This window comes from Hermetia illucens, chromosome 3 (assembly GCF_905115235.1).
Source record: "Hermetia illucens chromosome 3, iHerIll2.2.curated.20191125, whole genome shotgun sequence".
Taxonomy (NCBI): domain Eukaryota; kingdom Metazoa; phylum Arthropoda; class Insecta; order Diptera; family Stratiomyidae; genus Hermetia; species Hermetia illucens.
The window spans coordinates 95,617,723-95,643,460 of NC_051851.1; the positions used below are offsets into that span (position 1 = coordinate 95,617,723).

General features: G+C 39.5%; 1 protein-coding gene across 9 annotated transcripts in view; it reads right to left on the reverse strand.

Annotated features, from left to right (window-relative positions):
- Positions 1–25,738, reverse strand: part of LOC119651223 (polypyrimidine tract-binding protein 1) — a 602,545-nt gene that overhangs the window by 122,427 nt on the left and 454,380 nt on the right. For all 9 annotated transcript variants that reach the window (XM_038054679.1, XM_038054678.1, XM_038054685.1 and 6 more), the window contains one exon: positions 5,156–5,276. In XM_038054679.1, the coding sequence (XP_037910607.1) occupies positions 5,156–5,276 (121 nt within the window). The remainder of the gene's footprint in view (positions 1–5,155; positions 5,277–25,738) is intronic.

The window sequence follows — 25,738 nt, forward strand, 5'->3', positions numbered from 1 at the left end:
CTATAATTGCTACACTGTGTGATATCTCCCTTTTTATGTATGAGACAGATAATGCCCCGTTTCCAATTGTCAGGCATTGATTCGCTGTCCCATACCTTGAGCACAAGTTGATGAACCACTTGGTGTAACTGGTCGCCTCCATATTTAACCAATTCGGCTGTAATTCCATCGGCTCCTGGCGACTTATGATTTTTTAGCCGATGAATTGCACGGACTGTTTCTCCTAAACTTGGTGGTGGCAGTATTTGTCCGTCATCTCCCTTTGGCGGGACCTCCAACTCGCTGATGTTCTGGTTGTTCCGTAGCTCATCAAAGTACTCAGCCCATCGCTCTAATATGCCCATTAATAAGAGGTCTGAAGCCAGTAACGGTTTCGGGAATAACCGGCTTATAGGCGTCAACGAAATTTAAGAACGTTTGCCACTTCTATCCTTTCGCTCAATTGAAAATGAAATCCATTCTGTTGCATTTCAGCCTGGTGTTCTTTCAAGAGCTATAAGCTAAGCAAAGTGTCACCATGGAACGCAATTGAACATGAAAATTTCAAGGTGATGCAAAAGCTATAATAGCAGATCATTTCAGATCTGGTCATGGTGGGTTCACCCACTTATCCAACGTAACAGCAGTCTCCATTGCCTTGAGGCACTTTTCACTGTCTTTTATATCGGCAAGAACTAGAATCATAGAGGACTTACTGCGCCCTAACACCTAATATGCAGAATGTCTTTATGATGTGACTCTAAGTCGTCTAAAGTTTCCTGAATCAGCATCGTGTAGCTAGATAAGCCGGATTTAAGTTCACAGCGTTTGCAGATATTCTCTTCAAATTTCAGGGTAATACCTCGACAGTTGTGAAAGTGTCATCGTGAATATATCTGACTGTGTAGGTCTTTTCAATTTCTTACAAGAGAAACAAAGAGTTTGCACCAAAGTTTATGGGACGAAAATATGATTTCCATGGTTGATTTCGACTGTCTTCAGTAAAGGCAAGACGTGATAATAAACCAAATCCTGAGACGAATGAAGAGGCTGCTACGAATGAGCCGAGATTGAAAAAAAGCTATGCAGTCTCCAGTGAAAGGGAAAGATGGCGCTCATAATGTTCATCGATTACAATGGTATTGTTAGTACGAAGTATTTGCTGGCAGATAAAGTTGTAGCTAGCGGTTTTCCAGCATATCATAATAACAACTCCAAAACCCAAAGCTCGACGCTTCATGACAGGTTTTGTGTATTTACTATTACTCAATTCAGTATGATATTGATATCCAGTGTTGTGGATTGCAGTGAATTTATTCGATGTTGACCAAACTTGGAGATATCGCGCTATACATTATCATTTATGATATATTAATTTTTATGACTCTAAGATAAACATAAGGATAAGATGCTATTAACTGTGTTTGAGTAGATATCGATATGGAGGGGATTTTGAAGCCTTGACACCGTATAGAAGTAACTTTTTTCAGTTGAGTAGTTTCTGGGAATAAGTCTGTGAAAGAAATGATCTCTTTATAATTCTCGTCATTCCAATAAATGTCAATATTAGGACCGGCTTTAAGATCTTTGATATAATACCCCGCAAAACTATATTAGATGAAAAAATGTGACACTCCCTTTTCAATGTACGGAGATGTCTCTTAAATTCAACGTAGAACTATTTAACTCACTGTATGCATGTTCACAGTTCCCAGATTCCTAACAAACGATTGATACCGTTTCATCTGAGGCAGGGTTTGCCACGTCTTCTTTTTGACCATATGGTGGTATGCTATCATATCATAGAACCGCAAGAAGGAACTGTGGGGAAGCTTCATGCACAAACGGCAGCCCAGGCGTCATTCTGGGTTCACTTGCGACAGCTTCATCAGCACTCTCAGAATCGCTGCGGAAGAATACTAAAAAGTTTTGTTTATGGGAAATTGCACCCTGTCATCCAAACTTGCCTGCAATATCATTAAGGTACGTCCATCAAATACAATCAATCAATCAAGGAATGCACGGTCATCAGTTACTTGATGGTATGTTGATGAAAAAATGAGAACAAAGTAAATAGATACAGTAAAAAGCTCTGTCACTGATTAAGGCTTGCAGTAGAATTCATTCTGCCAACAAGACAGGCTGTATGACGCAGGACTCTTTACGAAATTTACACCCCCCCTTAAATTCGACGTAAAAGGATGTAACCCACTATATGCGTGAGCGTTCACAGTTCCCACCTTTCTACCAAATTTGGTGTCAACCGCTATAAGCGTCTCCAACAAAAATGCGTGTGACGAACAGTCAGACAGGCAGACAGGCAGACAGACAATAAACCGACTTTAATAAGGTTTTGTTTGTTGCACAAAACCTTAAAAATGATCTAAAAACATAGTTGTATACTATTTAAGTAGATATCAATATGAAGGGTATTTTGGCGCCTGCAGACTCCATGACTTTTTTTCGGTTGGGTAATTTCTGAAAGTGGTCCCGTAAAAGAAATGATCATTTCATGGCTTCGCCCCCACCTTTACAATAAATGTTAAAGTTAAGGCCGGCTTCAGAAAGTACTAATAGACCTTTCATGATACCCCTACATGACTATATTCGCTACAAAAAAAAGTGGTCAGTGTCATAATAAAGAACGACTTGCACTGGATTTGGAGAGGCTGTGCTGATTCCAGATCATTACAAGTTTTTGAAATTAATAGCATAGGAACACACAGGAACCAATACAGAAGAAGTATTATAGAATTTTAAATTTAGACTGTAGTAATACGCGACTCAGTTACTCAAACCTGGAAGATAAAGAATTTCGTTATTGAAACTTCTTTATTGAAATTTGAAATTTGGAGAGGAAATATTGTACTGACTTACATTTCCTTCTTAGGTCCAGCTAACTAATTTGTGGTGAATGTGTCACTTTTGTATACCTAAGTAACCATACAATACAGATAAATTTCTTTGATTTTTTTTCGACATTGTTAATAGTAGGTTTATTCAGGACCTCATGTTACAAGAGTATAACCAACTCTATTATTGTATATTGAATAATGAAACCGAAATCAAAAACAGACACGGCATTTGATTTTAGGATCCACATTCTTTTCAATTCCTTCGAACTCCCCTCAATATTCATCAGAAGTTTATTAGAAGTACTACATATTTTTAGGCTAGGGGATATCATAAAGGCCATGCCTTCATTACATCTGACGTAGAACGAAGTATAAGGTGAAAATCAGAGAGCAGGGAGATCCCTAGTTGGTGCTTATCATCGAGCATAGGCATATAGCCAATGACCTCGACCGGTGGTGCTCCCCATAACGTTCAAGGTCAGAAATGCCTTTAATTTCGTAAGGTGGAAAGACATTCAAGGCACAGTAGACCATACTTTCCACGTGCCGAGCTATCTCCGACGAATATTAAGGAATTATCTCAAGAACCGCTCCCTGCTCTATGAGACGCTAAAGAGTCAGAAGAGGATGGAGGTCACGTCGGGGGTAGCGCAGGGATCCATTCTAGGGCCAGACCTTTGGGACGTTTCCTATGATAGTCTGCTTAGATTCGAAATGCCAGAAAAATCGCGCCTAGTGAGTTATGCAGATGATGGCACGGCGCTTATTGCTGGACGCACTGTCGAACAGGCGTAAATCGATATTGGCATATCAATGCGACGGGTAAGCAGATGAATGACTGCTCGTGGTTTCGAACTTGCACTGAAAAAACCGAAGTAGGCAGAGAATTCGGACTCTGCATCCAAATTAGGGGTCCTACGTCTAGCAGCTCCTTCTGATGAGATCAATGCAGTCTGTTCTGCGCTACGGCGCAAAGGTATGGGCTGGCATTCTTGGCAAGGAGGTATATCATAAGGGTCTTGCGAAAGTACAGAGGCGGAGAGCTTTGCGCTTGGCGGCTGTGTACCCCACTGCCTCTAAAATGGCCGTGATGTTGATCACAAGAGTAATCCCCGTTGCCCATCTGGCTAAGAAGCGTAAAGCCATATAGGAAGAAGACCAATGTGAGATGGTTGCTCGTGAAAAACGGCAACTTATACTAGATGAGTGGCTACTTTTTTGGCTCATTGACAGCTTAGGTGAGTGCCTGAATCGGAAGTATGGTGAGACCGACTATTTATTCACCCAGTTCCTATGTGGACATGGAGGTTTTTTGTCTTACCTACATAAGATACGAAAGGCACGATTCCCTTGCAATGGAGTTGTGGGCGATGCCCATCACACTTTTTTTTTCTTCTGGGTGATTCGTCAACAACTCTATTTACACACACACACACAGGAGATCTCTCCAGGCAACTTTATCGACGAGATGGTGAGGACTCCTGACAGATGGTGCTGTGTTGCGCATTACGTTCCCGTTTTTTCGTTGCAAAGAAGAAAGAGCTCGACGGATCCTCTCTCCTTCCGTAGGTGAAAGAAATTCCCTGATTTGACGGTTCCAAAAGCGGAGTTGTTTATTTGGTAGTACGACGGCGTACCGTTCCGGGAGACTAACGTTATGTGCATAAATGCATTCACCTGCCCTAACTCCCCAAAAGAAAATCATCTGGGTAGAGAGATGTTCGGTTTCACTCGCATAGCTGACTCGCTGATTTTCATTTTTCTCTAGCTTTCCTCCGACGCATATTTTTTTATTTGAAGATAAGCTCTGTTCTCATGACTGACAAAAGTTAACTTTGATATTCAACTCAGATTCCCCTAAACTTCCCGATCTTTACACAGTTTAGCCAAGCATAAGTACGTTTATCTAATGATTTATTGGGAAAACCTCTTTCGTCCACACAATTACTCAATGTGGATTTGTTTTCTGTTCTCGAAAGTTATCAGGATAGGGATATTCCCCTTTTGCATTCGGCATGTTACATTTTCAGCTACAAGTTGATAAGATAAAATATAGATAACTAACAACCTGAACGCACGATCTCGTATTGATGATCACTGCGGAACCAAACGGATGAGGGAAAATACTGCATCGGTCGTTATTAAGAAAAAGATGGGATTTGTTAATATCTCTTCCCAAAAATTTAAGAAATACATTTTAAAAAGTTCGTTGTTTAAACTGAAACTGATAGTTATGTTACACTGGGTTGACAATCTAGTAAAATTAAAAACTGAGTACAAGGATAAGCTAATATTGTATAGAAAAATCAGCATTTACTTACCGACACCACCTAAGACCGAGTTCGAGTCTAGTTTAGCCTTTTTTGTGGCCAGGTCTTGATTGTTATTGTCTGATGCAGGTGCCATGACTGCTGCTTGACTTAAAAGTTCGTCACTGCCTCTCTGTAAAAAGAAAGGAAGAAGATTATTAACTAAATTGCATTCTAACTGAGTAGTTGTGAATTTCTAAGCAAAACCACGTAGGTCATCCACACACCACACAAGTACTAAAACACTAAATCACTCAGAGCATGGAGGAAAACAGAAAATCATATAAGAACTGAATGAAAAAGCAAATGAGTTAAAACACATCGTACGTGATCCCGTTTCATAGGTGCATGTTTACCTCTTCAACAAAAGTTTATTATTCGCATATATAATAAGTTTTAAGCTCAACCGAACATTTTTAACCCAAACTGGAATGGTACAAATCGGTCGGTGGAGGCTACCTCAGAAGAATCTGCTCCTTATTATCCAAGACAAGCGATACCAACATGATACGCCCAGCCAAGAGATAAAGCATGAAAAGCATCTCAAAATCACTGTTCGGTTGGTTTCTATTATCCTGTTTCCAGTGTGGTTAGGAGTACTTCCATATATGGCCAATGTACACAATTCTGATGGTACTTCTCCTGAAAATGCTACATAAGATGCCGCATTCAAAGAAAAACCACAACTCGAACCAGAAACCGCTTGATACTATGTAGCAGTTTGTATTGTACACTTGTCGAGGAACCAAGGGAAGACGATACGCAAGGAGGGGAGATTAATACTCAGGTAAAGCGAAGTTAAGTAGAATTTCGAGGAATTAAGATAAGGAGAGACAGGCAGGTTTCGAATGAGGACGTAATAATTGAAATTTCGCGTAAAATACGAAAGCTTTTTACAGCCGGGGCCCTTCGTCATCGTCAAACGGATGCCGCCTTAAACGAGTTCACTGGCTTTCGCAGGATTAAGGTGCACATGTTTTCGGCACACACAATTTATCTAATTTTAACTTTGTAGGAATATTTTTGACTAGAATTTCCTGGAAAACAGCCGCAATGAGCTTCAAGACGAGAAGAAAGGCAATAGGCCGAGTATCATCAAAAGGCAAGCATACGCATATCCCCGCGAGCATATTAGAAGACGACCTTTGAACTTCAATTAACGTAAGTAGGCATCAACAGCAGCAGTAAAACTAGGCAAGCTCGGGACCAAGCCTAAGGAAGAGGTGTAAAAAGCAGACATAAACGCACCTTCGTGATGGGAATACAATAGGAAAGGAGTCTTGAACCGGATACTTTTGAAATGACATAACCTGAGACGATTTTTTCCTCTCTGAAGTCAAATTACACAAAATCACCCCTAATCCACTGTAGATTTTTTTTTACTCTTTCTTCTGAAACCAGAAGCGAAAGGTGCCACCCATAAGCTTTTAATTTCTGCAGGAGATTATTCTCGAGCGGGCTCTTCAAATATAAGAAAGGGTGGTTGGTTGGCTGGTTGACTCCAGAAGTATGACGTGAATATACTCAAGAGGTAACCACTGTTCATGCTGTAGTCATTAGGCGAGGAGTTCTTAGTAGGCCTAATGTGTGTGCAATTAGAATATGAATATGTATATGCCCTCACGTCCTAGTTAGTCTCTCTTTCGCGAGTGGCAGTAATGGGGAAGGTGATGGAAAGTGCCGGGAAGTAGAACAATCTTAAGGAATTTTTCTGCAGGATTTTCCAGACTGAAATTAAAATTGGAATATAACTACCAAGGATTAAAATGTGATTTCAGCTAATGGAGTTATATATTATCATTTCTAGCGGTAATTAAGGATTTTGTAGTGGATTTGGGAATCTCAGCATAGCATGATGATGGGGTAAGTCATTATATCGTAATTGGATTAACATTTCGTGTTAAGGAATTTATTTATAGGGTCAATTCTGGCTATGGGAATGAGCGAACTTGATGCTGGGTCTCCAATAACTTAATTAAACAAATTCAAAGTAATGATGAAACACTGTCTGTCCTATATATTAGCTCCATTTCTATGAAATACCACAAACAAAGCGCAATGAAATGGATTTACTTGTAGAATTTGGCTGCCGTCGCGGGTGCAATAATAATAGTAATGGTTGGCGCAATAATCCATATTGGATCCGTGCCTTGAAGTGTGTTAGAGCACTTCATTTAAGACCGTAAGGGTATACTAGAGAACACTGTAGGAGGCAATGTGGTCAGCATTGCGCTCGCCCGAGATTATTACCCTAATTGGATTCAGGTACTCATTGACAGCTGAGTTGACTGGTATCCGACATCTCTCGAAATCTCTCTGCCACCAGTGAGATTTAAGCCGCGAACTTACGCTACAATAGCTCTCCTTTCTCGCTTGAACCATTTTGTTGACCTTGTTTTTCATTCCTTCTTTCTCTTACCGTGGTATTGCGTTATAAATATGATTACCAATAGTACATATAAATTTGATACGATTTACATTCACGCTACAAATGAATAAGGGCATAAGCATAGGGACAATCAAAAGAAAAAAATTACAGAGTCACAAAAACTCGAATACATAAGCCTGAAAAAGTATATTTTGCCCGAACTAAATTTCACAAGAGATCACTTTTCTAAAAACAGAAGGAAACACCAATTCCGGCAATCAAGGCTTCAGCAGCACATTGTAGTGTATATCTACCTCACTGGCTAACTCTGAACTAGTATCTCGTTAGGCATTCCCAGCGAGGAGAAAGCGCCTATAGTATAACTGTCTCGAAAGCAGAAATCAACTTCTCAGCATACATGATTTACATATATGCTGTTACCTCAAACCGCATAATACTACTGTTACAGAAGCAAAAATCAAAGAATAATGTTCCTTCGTGCCTGGTGGAGACCAATACCAAATACATAGAGACGCGGACGGGTAAGGGATCATGAATCCTCGGAATTTATTAAACTAATCAGTCTTACTATCGTTATGTTTCAAACCCACGGATTTTAAGGCTCGTTCAAAAATAGACTCTTTCCAACTGTCAAGAAATCTACCTCAAGCGCATGTATATGGAGACTGCTTCCCATGAGATAATTAGAGCCACTCAACGAACGGTGCATCGAGGTTTCAAGAGGTTCTAAGGAAAATAAATCTTGGTGTGATCCTGGGTGCGAAGTCAAATTTTGGTCTAAATATAGAACAACAGTTTAAGGTAGCCGGCATAACTTCAAATATAAAAAGTCCTTCGTGAAAAGTGTGGTCCTCGTCCGCCATACAAGACAGACAGACAAGTTTCCGCTCTTTCCTTTCATATAGACCGTTCCCGTCCTTTTTAATGTTTGACTGTCGTGAATGGAGTGTAGCCTAGTTTACCTCAAGGAAACTCCTGAAATATTACGAACGACCTACAAAAATGCTTGTGTAAAAACCCAACTCTTCCACATGCATAAATAGGGTTTCAGAAGCGATAAATAATTTATGTCAAAAAAATGAAAAACCGGGAAATATAAATCTGCAGAAGTCTATTGATGATGTTGCGGAGCTGCCTGGATTGGCTAGGAGTTCAGTTCAGCGAATTATGATGCAAGTTTTAGTTATGACAAGGGCGACTACTAAATCCGCACTTCGACTTGTGACTATATAATAAAAACAGAAAGATCTAGCTTGAAAGAAGAGTTCAAAAACAAATTCAAACTATCTTTTAGGACCATCACAGTTGACAAGTATGATGTTAGCTATGACAAGAGTCAAGTGTAGTTTGACACTGAAATAAAGTTGATTCATTTTCAATGTGAGGAATGTCATCCATTCATAGTTTGTTTCATAAAGACAAACAGCAAACCAGGGAAGCTTCAGAAATCTTTCTCAAAAGTTTGCAGCAAATTAGGCCTGCCTTATTTGAGACAGAGCGCGACTAATTTTCCTAGCACAAATACACCCTGTTCACTCAGATCTACCTACTGCTAAACTTTTTCTAAAACATGGCAAAGTTGAGACCCTGTTCCTCTCATTTGATCTTGCCATTTTATTCCGCACAATTTATTTCCGCACAATGAATAAAAAACATGGACGAGAATCTTTTGGGCACGTGGTTAAGATCTGAAGCAAAGCATTGTCAGGCATAACAAAAGGCACATTACAAAATGCGAACAATGAAATACAATTTTGAAGGATATTATGAAGAGGATGGAAGGATTAAGTTAAAAAAAAATAATAAAATAAAAACAGAACTAAATAAATGTTTGAAAAAATTAATTCGATTTTTGTAATATCGAATGATATTGGTGATTTTCGTATGCTCACTAACGCATGACACGACAATGTGTTGCGACAGGCCAATACCGTCCATGCGAACCTAAGTTTTAGATTTCGTGAAAGGCAATCGTGTGTGAAGTCCACTAAAATGGAAATAGACAAAGATTTTACATAAAAAATGTAAAGATTGCCAATCTTGCAATCTTTGTAAGTTGTACTTATTAATTGAAGTTTAAAACGATTAAAATTCCAGAAGACCCATTTTTGAGGTTTTATGTGAAACAAAATGTTTTTTCATAAAATGTGGCCATGTGGGGTATCAAACGAAAGACCTCAATTAGTACTGGTTCCATATTTGATATCGGGTGAAACGTAGAGGAGTGAGGGCCTACAATATGACCATCAAAAAGTGTAACAGGTCTCGTTCTCAGAACCTACCCAACCGAAAAATCACAGTGGTGTATCTCTACGAAATCTAGGCCTCAAAATATATCCGATTCCGATATCTGCACAAATAAAGTTAATAATAACATAGTTCTACATTTTAGAAATTTACCCGGCAACCCCCCTTATATCCATCGCAGAAGTACATGGGGCATGGATGTAAGGGGTAATATAGTGCACAATTTAGTTAAGTTTGAAGAAAAACCAACTATTATTAACAAAGTTATAGAGGGTGAAATTTTGCCATTTTGTTTTAATTTTGTGCATTCTACAATGCGTATGACGTCATCATCACATATCAATTCGTCAACACCACAAACAACAATATTTTGTTTTACTTTTTTAGTCATAGATGTACAGTATTCGGACATAGGCAGTTTATTTGTTGAGGGTGAAAATAATATTTATGGCTGTAACATGTACGTATGTCTTGTAGTTTGGAAAAATATGAAGGATTATGTTGGATTTGCAGTTCTATACGGATAGAAAAATGTACGTTTAAGTTTCTTACATAAGATGAACACAAAACCTTTATACCCGAAGCCCGAGCTTCCGGTATTCCGATTTGTTGCTGTTATCATGATACATTGATTGAAATGTAAACGATGAAATCTAACCGCAAATTATAATTAAATATAATTAATTTGCAGCTCTTCAGATAACCCGCTTAGTAAGTTGAGTACAATACCTGGATTGTGAAACTGTAAAGAGTTGGAATCTGTTAGACGGAGGTCGGGATTTAGTGATTAAACAGCCATAATCGCTGCAGCCCAGACACTGCTCTACCATATTGAAATTATCATCATTCTTTTGGTCCCCACCTTCCCCCAAGTTTCGTTGAAAATTAGCGCTAAAAAGTCTGCAGTGCTTCATTAAAGTCCCCGAAAAATGGCTCTTTCCTAAATGTCAACATTATTGCTTAACCCGCTACCCAAAGATGAAAGTAAAAAACCACTACTACCCCTATAAACACCTATTGTATAAACCCTAATTATACCACAATAAACAATAAAACAAATGGATTCCCGTGCCTAGGAGGAAGGCAGATAATTATTTAAACTGAAAAAAGTATCCGCACCCCCCGAACAGTTATCGCGGCTACGCTCCTGTCTCTTTTCCAAACCGTATTGTTCTAAAGAATTATGGTGAAATGAACAAATGAATTACGAAACGCAGCGGCATCATTGTGTGGTAGAGGCGCTGGAATTACATGACAAATTTATGCTATTTACTTCGCATCCTGGGAAAGACAAACTCTTGAATTAACCTAACCACCAATCCACTGTTTTTGCTCGTTCTCCTACAAAGTAGTCCGCGTGCTCTTCATTTCAAGAGCAGATTTTTACACAGAGCTTATTCAGTTCGAGAGGCTCTGCTTGTCTCGCGGTAGCGCAATCGCCCACCCTTCGTCTCGGCCCTTCCATCACCGCTGTCCTTGCTTCTGCTGTTTAGTATTCGATACTACCAGATCCGGGTTTAGCCGGGACCACTTTCCGTAACGAAACATCTTAGTAAACTATTTGAAATAATTTATCCTTTTGAATGACGATGACTGCGATGAGGACGACGACGATGATGAAGAGGAAATCGAAGGGAGGGATACGAAAGGACCAGAGAAACTTACAACCCTCTTTGAAGTTTGAATCTTAGAAACGACGAAGGTAAATCCTGAAATGTCAGAACATAGGCGACCGCGGTGGTGTCGAGCATCCCTTTACAGCGTCATGTCCTATTTCGGTTTCACCCTAGTTGATCCCTTCTTCTCTCATCTTTTAGAGTACCATGTTCAGTGAACCGGGTTAAAAATGTTTCGGAAACCTCAAGTTAAGGTGATAAATATATCAAAAAGCTAAAAACATCTCGGGATATCTAGAAGAGTAACTGACTCTCTATTCCAGAAAGCACACACTTCGTCATTCAAAGAGATTCCTTGTTTCCAGGCTCCTTCATTTCCCCCACCTACGTAAAAGATTGAGAAAGCCATAATTTATACGTTAAGAGTCAGAGGTGGTCGAAGCTAGTCGGAGGAAAGTGGAGGAGGGCAAAAGGGTTTCTCAACGAGATTGATGAACAACATTCAGAGTTCGAAAAGCAATACCTTCTGACCAGGGAAAGGTAAGTGACGGCTACATCACAGAACCGTAGCCTTCGAGAAATCAGTGAACGATATCAAAAGATTATCCCTGACACGCTGCTCTCCCACCACGGCCTACTATATATTCGTCATTACACCATTCCCATTTCACCTTAACGCTTTTTTCAAAACATCAAACGAATTGCTAAGCATATGTTTCACATCCTTGCGGAGCGTTCCTGTTCCTGTGAATTTCATTCGTGTGTTAGAAATGTTTAAAGGATTTTCAAAATCTCTACCCATCATCTCGTCACGCCACCTTCCATTCCCCGGGGATGACGCCAGCCAGAAAAGAGTTGAGCTGTCCTAGTTAGTAGATGATGGGAGATAACGGATAGCATTAAATTCAGCGCGCAATTTGAGGGAATCGCACGATTCTCTCCTGGTTTTTGACCTTTTTTGCGGGATAGCCTACCTTTTGCCTGTAAGTGTTGTTTGATTTCTGTTTCTAGCTAAAGCAACCACCCTCAGAGTTGCTAGCTGCCCCTGAATTCCAGTTGAATTATTACCGAAATGTGTTGATTATTAGCGGACGGATCAGTGGACGGGGATTTGGTCCTTGTTTAGAGGCCTCACTCTCTGGTGTGTTGTAGCGTTTGTTTATGAAAATGAAGCCTGGCTGAATGGTTGAGCTGGCCGGAGGGACCGAAATGCATCACTTGTAGGTGTTTGTGTGTGTTCGCTTTACAGCAAAGAAGCTTAGAAGAACATCATAATAGAGTAGCGGAAAAGCATTTTGGCTCATTGGCTTGACTTCCATTTGACTGACAGCAACCGGACGGACGGATCAGCACTGGTAATTGAAATTTAGGGAGGGGTTAGGGTCAATTTATGGATTTCTCACTTTTGAAAGCAGTCGAGCTCTGTTTGCGTCTATAATGCGAATCGATGGAATACGAGAAAAGAGAACTGCTTCCACCGAACTTTTAGCCAAAGAAGCAAAGGCTGAATTTCACACTTTAATCCACAAAGTGAATTTCCAGTGCGGAAATACTACGTTAGATGCTTCAGGTGGTTGATGCCGAAGTGCTACTTCGATGGTATTCATTCTCCTTCGAGTTTTCCACTTTTTCTTCTCAAAAGGTGGTTTGTGCTGCCTTGTTGACGGCGGAAATCCTTCCGCCCGTAATAAAATTTCATTTTTAATTTTACCTCCATGCCTCGAATCGTTGCTTTGTACCTTACATACTTACAACACATACACGTGCAAATTTGATACATGTTTCAATTTCCGTTGATTTTGTTGTTTTCCAAACAGGATAAAATATTCATGAAAATTCTCCCATATTTAATCTTCCGAATTTTCGCGTTACCCACTTTTTATAAATAGATTTCGAGGCGGAATTTTGAACTATAAGTGACGGCGTAGTGTGTGTGTGTGTGTTGCGAGGTGCTCGGGGTGTGTAAAAAATGAAAATTGAAAATCTCATTTGAATACTGCTTGTTACGTGTAGAAAAGTCATTATATAACTGCCACGTTGGCGGGTTATAGAGGGTGAGATTGAAGTTACCATGAATCTACGACAGGCAAATGGGGGCGATTGATGTGCGTATGAAAAGATACTTCTGGAGGTATGATACTCCAATAATTTCAAAGATGCTCTGCTTAAAGTCTGCAATTACTGAAGTTTCCTTTTTTGCATAAAAGTGAGTATTGGCACAATACCCTAGAATCGAAAAGGGAGAAATCTCATAATTAAACTCACAAAGTAGATTAACTCAATAAAGCTGCAGGTTCGTTTGATTTCGCCTCAAATTTCTGGGATGAAATCGACATCGAGTCCATTTGCGTTCAATCTATATGTTATATACCGGAAAAGGCAAGCGCCTAGCATTTTACTTTTTACTGTTCTACTTTATTCTCTCTTATGTTATTACCAGGATTTCGTTTGCCAAGTATCCGGCGCATTGAGACAACACCGGAACTAGGAGTGTAAAATATATATAAGTATTGTGAGGAACTTCCTATGCACGTTTTTCTTCCCGCAGGCAAGTATAAATTCAAAATATCCCTTCATATATGTATTTTCAAACTTTTAGATGTATATATGTACATATTGAAGACATAAATCTAATCCTTACCCTAAACAAACACTATCTATTAACGCATTCTGATGTTAGCATATAAACACTCGTATACGCACACAGCTATCTAGATTGATAGCACGCATCTGAAAATTTCCATTTTATTCTACAACGTGCACCAAAGACTACATATTTACAAAAGTTGAATTTCGCTGGTACTAACGTAGATACCTATCGATCTGGATGGAGAAGTTCCCGCAAAAGAGTTTTGTGCCTGCTCAGTTTCGTCCTCATCAGATGCTGCCTCGCGTCTCCACCCTGCAGAACAGCGGGACCGAAACCGGCTACAGGCTCATTTGCTCAATTTTGAGCAATTTATTAACTCGACCGGGGTATGAATTATTTTTCGAAAGCGCCAAATTTGCACTAAGACTGGTTTGAGCTAATAAACTAAGCATGCCTCTATCTGGATAAATAAATAAATAACCAAAAACAATCGGGAAAGGAAAACTAAAATACGCCCCGCGTCCATATGAGTTCACTTTATATGAAGGTGACGCCACATACGTCTTGAACTACAATGAATTGGAATACAAAAAATTGACCTTCTATGACTTTGTTAGTAATAGTTGGATTGCCTTCAAACTTTCCAGAATTGTGTCTAATATTGCCAATTATACTGATACCAAATTTTGTACCTCTACGAAGTATACAGCTGGACATAGAGATGGCGGTAGTTGTTTGAAAAATGGCACTGTATTACAAACTAGAAATTTGTAAAGCATATGTTTGAAATTTAAAGACACCATGTCGTTTACAATTTTTTTGGCAGCTATCAATAGTGACCGATCAGTCAATTTGCGAAAATGGAGAAAATTTGTGATCGTTATGTGAAACAACACAATCTGGATGAGTCGGCTCCTTCGTTTACAACAGTGAAACATTGGGTAGCAGAGTTTAAACGAGGCCTTAAGAACTGCCATGATCTCAGAAATGATGAAGAAAATCCGCAAAGCGGTACTGGATGATCGTCGATTAAAAGTGCGCGAGCCAGCAGACATAGTTGGTACTTCAAAAAGCGCAATACATCGCATATTAACTGAAAATTTGAATATGAGAAGCGCAAAATGAGTGTCGGGTTGGCTCACACTGAAGCAAAGCATCACTTTTGCGCGGTTTCATAACCATGGAGGAAACACTCAAAAGGGACTCCAAGGGCTCCAAACAAGGCGAAAACCGTTTTACTTGCCTGCAGGTTCCTGCATTGGATAATTTTCATTGACTGTCTTGGGAAAGGAATAAAAATGTACGGCGAGTATTATGCAAAATTATTGCAACGTTTGAGCGAAGAAATCAAGAAAACACGGTGGCATTTGGCTAAGGAGAAAATGTTGTTCAATCAAGACCATCTATCAGCTCACAAATCCGTTATTGCAATGGCAAAAATTAATGAATATGAAGTTTGAATTGCTACCTCATGCACCATATTCGCTAAATTTAGCTCTTATTACAAAAAGGGTATTGAACATCGCTGGGAGAAATGTATAGAGCTGAAAGAAGATTATGTTGAAAAATAAATACATTTTTTTTTACAAAATTTTTGTCTTTCCTTTGTGAGGCCAATTACTTCTGAGACAACTTAAGGGGGTTTTCGGGCAAATTTATAAAATATATTAATATGCTATATTTAACTTTATTTGAGCAGATATCGTAATGGGATGCATTACGGGGTTTGGATTTTGTATGCGATATTGTGATTTTTTCAGACTCGGTTGATTGAGAACGAAACCTTTTCAGTGCATGGAATACGCACCAATATCAAAAAAAGATCATCAAAACTAATTGAGCCCTTTTGTTGGACATCCTACATGACCATATTCTGTGAAAAAAAATGTTGCGCCCCCCCTTTCGCAAATATGGTGAGTTTTACACAAAACCTTAAAAAGAGGGAAGATTACGACGGATCGCATCCCCCACTCCCCGCCACTCTTGCCACAAATTTTAAAGAGTTGCGGCGTTTAAAATCCGCTCCCTACCTTGACATTTCAGGCTATATTTTCCATCGCTTTCCCATCTCCTGGTACGCTCTGAAGAAAGTCACTGAAGTGCCATCGCTGAACAGACGTTCTCTCCGGCATCCAAGAAACAGAATTGCTCAGAAGTTCTAGAAAATTTCGTAGCGCAGAATATCCCCAAGGCCTAGATGCAGCCTAGGCAACAGATCGAATTGTGAGCTGTCGGTTTGAGATTACCCCAACTATCGGCTTTCGCGAAATGTATGTAAAGAAACTTCAGACGCAAAACTAGTGAAGAAGATACGCAGTCCACGGCACTTTTGTCTAAAGTGCTTGCAAACCATAAGGTCAATTACTGCAAGGCATCTTTCTACTTCATCCAAGAAGGGTCGATTGTTAGTATGGCGTCAGCTTCTGACAAGGAATTAACTGTGCGCCAACGAAAACGCTAAATCTCGTTTTGATGGTTTGTTTGAAAAAAATCGGTTCACTATCTTTCTATCCGTCTGCCACATGCACTTTTCTCAGAGATGGGTGACAAGAAATTCGGTGCGAATGTGGAGACTGAGAACAATAACGCATGCAGTAAGTTATATTATTCTACGTTGAGCTTAAGGAACAGGAGGATCTCCATATACGTAAAAGATGGGTGCATTTTCCTTCACTGAATATAGCCACGTGAAGTGCCATATGAACGTTCTCCATTAGTACTTTAATTTAGTGTAATGGTCTGAAAAGGATCATTTACTTCAAGGTCCCGTTCTCAGAAACTGCTCAACCAAAAAATCCGAAAAAAATATGATGGTCCATGCACATGGTACGTAAATATCGAAATAACCTACGATACGATATCTGATCAAATAAAATTAATAATAAAATCACACTATGTTAAACATTGAACATTTTCTGTGAATCCTCTTTAAGTTCATTCTAGATCAGTATAATTGCAGTCATATAGTCTTTAATATGAAACATCATGCTGAAAAGTTTGGTGGAAATCCCATTATTGTTAACAAAATTACAGTAGGCCAAAATTGCCTCTTTCGGAAAGACCCCTCCCCTCAAGTTCAACATGGAACAATGTAATTCACCGCATATATGGGGGCTCATAGTTCCAACCTTTCTACAAAATTTCATGGCAGTAGGTATAACCGCTTCCGAAAAAAGTGCGTGTGACAGACAGACAGACAAAGAATCGATTTTAATTAGGTTTTAATTTCAACAAAACATTAAAAAGAAGACGTGCATCAAAAAGTTAATTTTTTTCCAGAAATTTATAGAATCGAGAAGAAAGTTTAAACGCTACAGTTAAGCGGACCATGAAACATTGTATGATGTTAGGTCGCACCATCATTTCTTAAGTGTTAGATCCTCTGTTAGTTTGGAACTCTATTTGCATCCTGCGTCAAACCTGAGTCAAACCATGGTAAAAATCTCGGCCGGGCGTAATGCTGACCGCGTTGTCCACTATATGATACTGTAATCCTGTAGTGAACCGTTACGGTCTTGAATGTTAGAGCGCACACACTTCAAGGCCTTGATCCAATTAGATTGTTACGCCAACGATTATTATTATTATTATATATAAATGTAATGAAAAAAAAACAAATTTAATTTTTTAGATGCCGAATAGTGCGTTTTTTATTTCTCATATACCGGTATTTCGAGGACCAGTTGTCCTCTTCCTCAGTGAGTTTTTGTCTGACAAACGTCAACTAGTCCTCGATATATCGGTTTATGAGGAATAAAAAACGCACTATTCGGCATTTAAAAAATAAGCTTTGTTTCTTTTTTTTCATTATAAAATAAGCCGAAAAAATGACACACATGATTAAAAAACTAAAACGAAATGTTTCCCTGTGACCTCCCATTCACGTTCGCTCACTTTGTTGTGGTACTGACGAATTGATATATTATGATGACGTGACACACGTTTTAAAATGCACGAAATTCACCTAAAATGTAAAAGTTTCACCTTCTATAACTTTGTTAATAATAGTCAGATTTCGTACAAACTTCTTAAAGTTTGCCTTATATTATCGCTTCACTTTATTTGTGCAAATATCGGAACGGAATGTATTTTCAGGCCTAGATTTCGTTTAGATACACCACTGTGATTTTTTCAGATTTTTCGGTTGGGTAGATTCTGAGAACGAGATCTGTAACACTTCCTGAGGGTCATATTTTGAGTCCTCACTCCCCTATGTTTCACCCGATATCAAATATGGGACCAGTTTCAAAAAGTGCTAATTGAGGTCACATTGTGTGAAAAAAGATCTCACCAACTTTTGTGACAATCGATCCAGCCGTTTCCGAATAGGCCGGGTTTGACAGACAGACAAACGGACAGACAGACATCGACTCGATTCTAATAAGGTTTTGTTTCACACAAAACCTTAACAAGCACACTCAGTGGAATATTTAACCAAAATATGAGCCGATGCGAAGCAATCAAGATCTTCGCAACCGGTCGCCTTTATAATAAAGAACTAGTTAAGCTCCAGTACTGGTGAAAATTGGACGAAAATCAACCTTTTGGCGTTCAATATGGTCTTTTGCAGCACTATTCACAAATGTACTACGGGCGCACTAATGACACTGTGCCTACATAGTGCAATGATTCTCAAAGCATGGTGACGCGATTAATTACTTTCTAATTTGCTTCTCATAAAGTTAACATGTCGGCACAAAGTCTACCGTTTAAAATATACATCACATATTCCGTTCTCTCGAAGAAATATAGGTCAGGAAGTGCATACAAAAGTACGTCAAGTTTCGCTATAGCAGTTTGCGTTTTCGCTACTACAACTTCTTGGGGTGTTCTAAATGGTGGTACTTTGGAAACTCTTAAACTAATTCATCCTTCTTTCCTCCTTTTTCTTTACGCTGAGCATCCTCATTGTCATTGTTGTCGCAACTGGAAACGCTCACATTCGGAACTTCATAAACAATCCACGGACGGCAAAAACCTAAACAGCAAAAGTTGAAATAATATGCATGAGGGAAAACGATTCGCCGCCCCTGCTACTTATTAAAGTAGTCATTGCCACGTCGGTCGGCCGGCGCCACCCTTAAAGTGAAAGACTTGCATACATCTAAGTAGAATAACACATTCCTCGTACCATGCAACCGTACAACCTTCTATGTTGCTCCTCTATTATACACAACGACCCAGTTTTCATCAGCTACATTTATTTTGCTACCTTCAATATGGCTTTTTTAAGTTTTAAAAAATAAAGTATGGAAACCACACGTCCTCGAATTCACGACCCTTATACCGCTCTTTATCGCGAGAAGGTATAAAAGCGGCAAGCGAATGTTGTAATGATATCTCATAGTTGTTCGTCGTGGGTTCTCGGTTGCAGTTCTACATAGACGTCCTCATTTATTATATTCAAAGGACAACAACAGGTGGAGGGCGAAGAGTAGAGGGAATACGGTTGGCAACGTTCCGCTGCACAGTAGAAAGACATGTCTCGGGAGACGCAGATATCTTTCCTAGCGAAATTGCACTGTCGCCACTAACTACTGTCTGCAAACAAGACGATGACAGAACTCGGTAGCAGTTGAGTTTAAAAACTGCCTTCCGGGTGTGAGATGACCTGCTTTTATTCCACCATGGTGTGGCATCCTGGGCAATGGATTTTTTTTTGGCTTTTTGTTTGATGTGTAGATTGATTGCTTTGTAAGTGGGTGGCGGGCGTTTCCTATTCCCTTTTCCTCTTCTAAGTTTTTCCAAGAGATCAACGTTCGAAGGGAAGTAAGTTGTTAGTGGGAATAGCTTTTGCGTATTGGTTGAGTGCTAATGTGAATGTTTAAGTAATAAATTGTACTGCTTTTTTGGTTCTAAGATATGAAAGAATGGCTAGTGGGATTTTAGTTTAAAAATCAAGGTTATCCTAGTAAATTTACTGCTGACCCACGCCGCATGATAATCCTCATTTACTGCATTTTGTTTGAGAAAAGAATGAACTTCAAAACTCCATTGTTTAAAACTTTTGCAATGCAGCCGACGTAAACCTGCCAAGCCTGCCATTTATGTCACCTTCCCTCATGCGTCCTGGATCATTTCATCATTTAACCAAAGCCCACTAATTTGTCAATCATCAATAAGCTCAGTGGCAAACGAAGGACCCACCCTTTAACGTACACTGCTACGACCATTGGGTGAATTTCTTTCATACGCTGTCGCTTCATTTTGTGTCCCTGCTTGAATTCATATCATCCATAACCATCAATAGCCGCCGTTGTGGACTTACACTCGTAATACACACAATCATAATCAATTATCTTTTTGAAGCTACCGGGCAAACGTTTAATTCCAAACAACTCCATTGAATTGCCATAATCGGATTGTCAAAATTTAATTGAACAGCCATTTGAATGCGAACTGAGTAGATGGCAGGAGAATGCCAAAGCGCAACGAGAAGGTAGAATGGTTAGAGGAATTGATAGAATTGACACATGCAGTTATATCATACTAAGGGTTCGATTGGCAGGAATTTGAAATACTTCGTTGTCAGTTACATATGCTTCGCATTCATCCGGCATATTATCGTCCTGCAGGTATGCGCATACATGCCGGAAGGTAATACCACAGGAATTATTTCATTATAAAAATTCCATCGTCCGCTACTACCGCTTTTAGTCTTTATGAAATTATCTGCCTGCTATTGTCATCCCGATAATCCACAGTTCTCTTGTTGATTTCAGAATAAGTTCATGGTTGGCGAAACGGGTCTTTGACGCTGAGATAATGATGACAATAATGGCAATGTAACCAAAGTGTATTGTCGCTCTGGCCGGTTGATGTACCTCCTGGCATTTGACATTTACACAAAAGATAAATTTTACCTTGTCTGACTTGACATTGCTTCCGTCATGTCGACAGCATGTCTCCTAGCCAGCTGTACTGCCACAATGCTCCATGCTCCACGCACCCTGCATAATTTGAGTCAAATTTCAGTTGAACTTTTTGTACAGAGAAACAATTTGTAGCTTTTGATGAGCAACTTCACCATAGCTCTCGGTTATCCTTCCATCTGTGAGATATTAAATTTTTGCGGTATCAGAGGAAAGGGTCTTTGTGATTTTGTTGGAAAAATTAGGAAGATGTTACCTTACATGTGACTTTTTCAGCAATAGGAGAATTTTCTCGGATTCATTTTCTACGAAGTATTGCTGCAAATTTACATAATTTTGCTGAAGTTGCTTGCAAACGAATGGCGATCTGCTTCTTAGTGCTGACTACCTGGTTAACCGTCAGATTTTGTGAGTCTGCTCATCAAATGGTGGATAGAATTTCGTTATTGAATTTCAATAACCAAAATGACAATTGACATTTTTTTTCCTTTCCTCAAATTATTGAAAATTAGAACCAGCAACTTTGAAATTTGATGTAAAGCACCGAGATAAGAATCTTATACAGTAATACTGATTTTTAACCCCGAGCCAACTCTGCTTGTCAACGGGACAAAGGCTAAAGAAAAAGAAGAAGACTGATTTGGATCCCTGAGTTCAATCAAAATTTTGTATGGACCACAACCCACATTGGGCGCTAAGTGATGAAGATTTTAGTTCGTCCATCCAATAGTGAGCCGACAAATGAACAAACTTCAGGAATACTTTTCATGTCTATTTGTCTGTCTATAGAATTCCAACAGTTACTATTCACCCCATTATTCGTAACAAATCTTCTATCCAACCAAAAAGGGCAACTAGAATTGTAACCTTTAATCCGTCCAGGAAGGCTTTTCGCTGGGAACCTCCCATTTCCCTTCTCGTAGTCCATTCTCTCTTGTCCCCATTTTGCTTTATAATAAATGCAAATAACACTGAATGGACGAATTTCAGTAAACTAGAACGTCTGGTCCATGGCATCGTCTCCAGGATTCTCGTGTGTAAACGACGAATGGCACACACCAGGATCGAGAGAAATGTCCCTGTCAAGAATCAGGAGTATACAAATCCTGAAAACGGGAGGAGGAGAAGGCTGAACCCTTATTTCCCACCAAGCCTTTTCCCTTGAATTGTCTACAAATTATTTTGTCATGGTCTAGGGAGAAAACAATTTCTGGCCAAAGGCACTTTTCCCATTTTACGCTACAACGACAAAACTAGAAGAGCTATAATGCCAATTCGTTTTGTTCATTTCGTTTGTGTGCGCTTGTTTTTATTGTACTCCTTATCGGATATGCACACACATACAAATATACACGAAATGAAGTTAAGTTATTAAATCAACAGATTGCTTTTGCTTATGTTCTTAAATTCAATTGACGTTTAAATGCGAATGGATTTCTCCATTTTCCTCCGTTTTCGGTTTCGGCATTTCATTGGATTGTGGACTCAATTCGGAATTGAATTGCTCGACAAAGTTTTATTCATATTTTCGATAATTCCCTAAGAATTAAGCTATGAAATGGGATTTTTAGGAGAGAGATTAGCAGCGACTAGCAACATCAGGTTACCCTGACTAGTAGCGAAGCAATAGAGACGACTGCCGGCAGAAGAAATTGCTAAAATGGGAGGATTTTTCCTAGGATTTTAATGTCACAGCTGGTGGCGAATTAGAAACTAATTACTCAAGTGCTTGAGTGGTTTCAAAATGAATTATTCAATTGATTTTCGCAAGATTGCTAATTTAGTTACAAGTCAAGCGTGCTAAGGAATTCTCGCTAGTCGAATTCGTTTTCCGGCAGAAGACAGAATGACAATCTATTCAAAAGTAGTAGTTAATTTCTTGACACGCTCCCTCCCATACGAAATGTCCGGAGATTGTTTATAAAGTTTTAATATAGGAAAATGTCATTTGAAAAATCCGCATATAACGCGATAGCGATTTGAAGGTCCACAAAATGGCTTCTTTGCCTCTATAGATACGAAAAGTTTTGCAATTCATTCATGGAAAAGGGTGTGATACTTAAGACTGTCCGATATTCCACCCAATAAACATAAAGAAGTTGAACTGAATTGTGTGGTCATTGGGCGGAGACAAGCAAAGAGCACAGCAAGATTTTGGTATTATAGGGAAAGATGATTGAAAAATAATAGTAAACTTATATATACAGCAGCCATAAAAAATAAGAAAAATGTTTGCATCTACACCCACCACTCACTAGTTATCAGACACATTCAAGAAACACATAAAGAAGTCGTGACTTCTACTGGCTACATTTTTTTGAATACCAATCCAGCAGGTACATTGAGAAAGAAGCAGGTAACGGCAACTTCGGTGTTCGTAATATATATATATTAAATAAGTCAGACCATTCAATTTAATGTGATAGTGATATTCATCATATTCTACACATGATGTTTACTCGTAACTGGTAACAACAGCATGATTTCTACTAAACTTTTCAGTATGATACTCTATATTATAGCCTATATAACTGCTTAAGATTCTGATATGAAGTTAAGGGGAGTTTCCAGTCACATTCCAAAAAATACCAACAACTCTATTTGAGCAGATATCAGTATGGAGCGGTATGGTATCTAGGCGGCTTCATGATTTTTCTCTGATTTTTCTGTTGTGCAATTTCTGAGAATAGGACTGTCAGAGAGGTGATCACTGTCTAACGTCATCACATACTAACTTAATATGTGATCTCAAAAAAAAGACATACTTAAAAAAGTACTAATCGAGACCTTTCATTGGACACCCCACATGGCTACATGCAATAGGGATGGTTACGTGTTGAATGTAATATCATCTTAAAGCGCGATCCAAAGATTACGCCTTCACCAAATATTACAACATCACCACATTACCTAACATTGCCGCCTTACCTAACATTAACTAACATCACCGCATTATCAAATGATGGTGATATTTTTTTTGGGATAGGTAATGGAAGAAATCATCAAACGTTATTGCTCTTCGTAGTACAAGTGGCGACGACAGTTGTCGAGTGCCGGCACCGAATATTGCTTGCCAATCTACTATTGTTATAATTGCCTGTTCTTTTGACTAATTTTAGGTTGGTTTCCCGGCTCTACGCTAGAAAATGATTTCGAGTGTATGTTAATGCGGGTATACAATATAATGATATAACATCACCTACTACAGTGGACATTTCGCGCCCCTCTAATATTCAGCGCCGAAAAAATCTAACACACGGTCCCCAGTCCTTCTGAGAGAGGAGTAGCGGAGGCCACTATAGTGTCAATCTAGGACTCAACAAATAGGTGTAGTCAATCTTATTCAAAACCCCTATTTAACATAAAACCGGTAAGTCGGTGATCCGCTTGGACGGTGACTCCCCAGTGAGCTGGGGGATTACAATCCCTTCAGAGTGTTCCCCGAGTATCGTAAAAGGCCACGAATGGGACAAATTGCCCCCCATTGTAATTTTCTAACTGCCTTATATTTCGAAAACGGAAAACACAAGTGCACAGTTACGCCCTTTTGCTTTCGACAACGATTTATGATTGTATTTGGAATGTGTGAGAAAGAGTTGCTCCATCTTCAGCGAGATTTTCAGCGATAGATGGCAGACTGCTTTCCGGTCTGGATTCCTCTTGCACTGGTCAAATCACCACCTTCAAGTTCAGATCTCCGTTTGGTCTTTATCGATTTGAAGAAGGCGACAGAGTCGCGGTTCAAATCTCACTAGTGGCAGAGAGATTGCTATCGTGACTAGATGTCGACTCAGCTGTGAATAAGTACCTGAGTCAAATCAGGGTAATAATCTCGGGCGAGCGCAATGCTGATCACATTGCCTCCTACAGTGTACTACAGTGTACCGTTACCGTCTTGGATGAAGTGTTCTAACACACTTCAAGGCCTTGATTCAATATGGATTTTTGCACCAACGATTATTATTATTATTTCGACAGAGTCACGAACGAGCGCATCTAGAATCGTTCATGCAGGAAAGGCATTCGGAGAAGCTAATAGCGACACAACGTCAAATGGTTCACGCTACCCTGCTCGGACGGTAACAAAGGCTTCAATGAACCATAACATCTCTCCTCTGAACTGAAAATAAACACCATCAAAACCGATTTTCTCAGTTTGACTAGCATTAATAGACAGAACATCGAGGGTGTCCATCTATCTTTGTGGTCTTGTTTCTGCGCCAGATCTGCCGTGGTAATAGTAAATGTAGGTACACCAGCATCAAGTTAAGGTTGTTCCACACCAGTGTTCTCTTTATCCTTATATCCTATATGGGAGCAGCAAATGGAAGGTGACCACCACTGTTATTCGCCTTAATACCAACCCAACGCACTCTTGAAAGAAAATCTGTGTCTTCGTACGAGCCAGACACCGGTAGACGTGTCGCTGAGAAAACGGAAGTGACAGTGGATAGGCGGTACTTTAAAAAACGGTGACAATTGCTGGTAGTAGTATACAATGAAATCCACTTCCGCATAATAGTTGAAGAGTGAGTCGCCCTAGAAACAAATGACGCAAAACGGTAGAGAAGTGTAGGCTTCTCGGGACATTTCCGCGAACTAACAATAATTCCACCTAGACGGGAATGATACACTGTGCCCCACTTCGAGGATAGGACAACTATATATAGTAATTATGAATGACACTCATTGCAAGGCAACATCTCTGGTAAACAATTTACTGCATAAGGATTCAACCTGGATGTGCTTTAAGCGGTATCGTAGAGAGATCCTTGCACCAAAAAATCGTTTTCAGATAGTCCAGAATGACCTTACAGAAATCAAAATAGCCAGGCTAGACAGATGGCACTTCGTTGGATGTCTGCTCTGGATCAGCGAAAT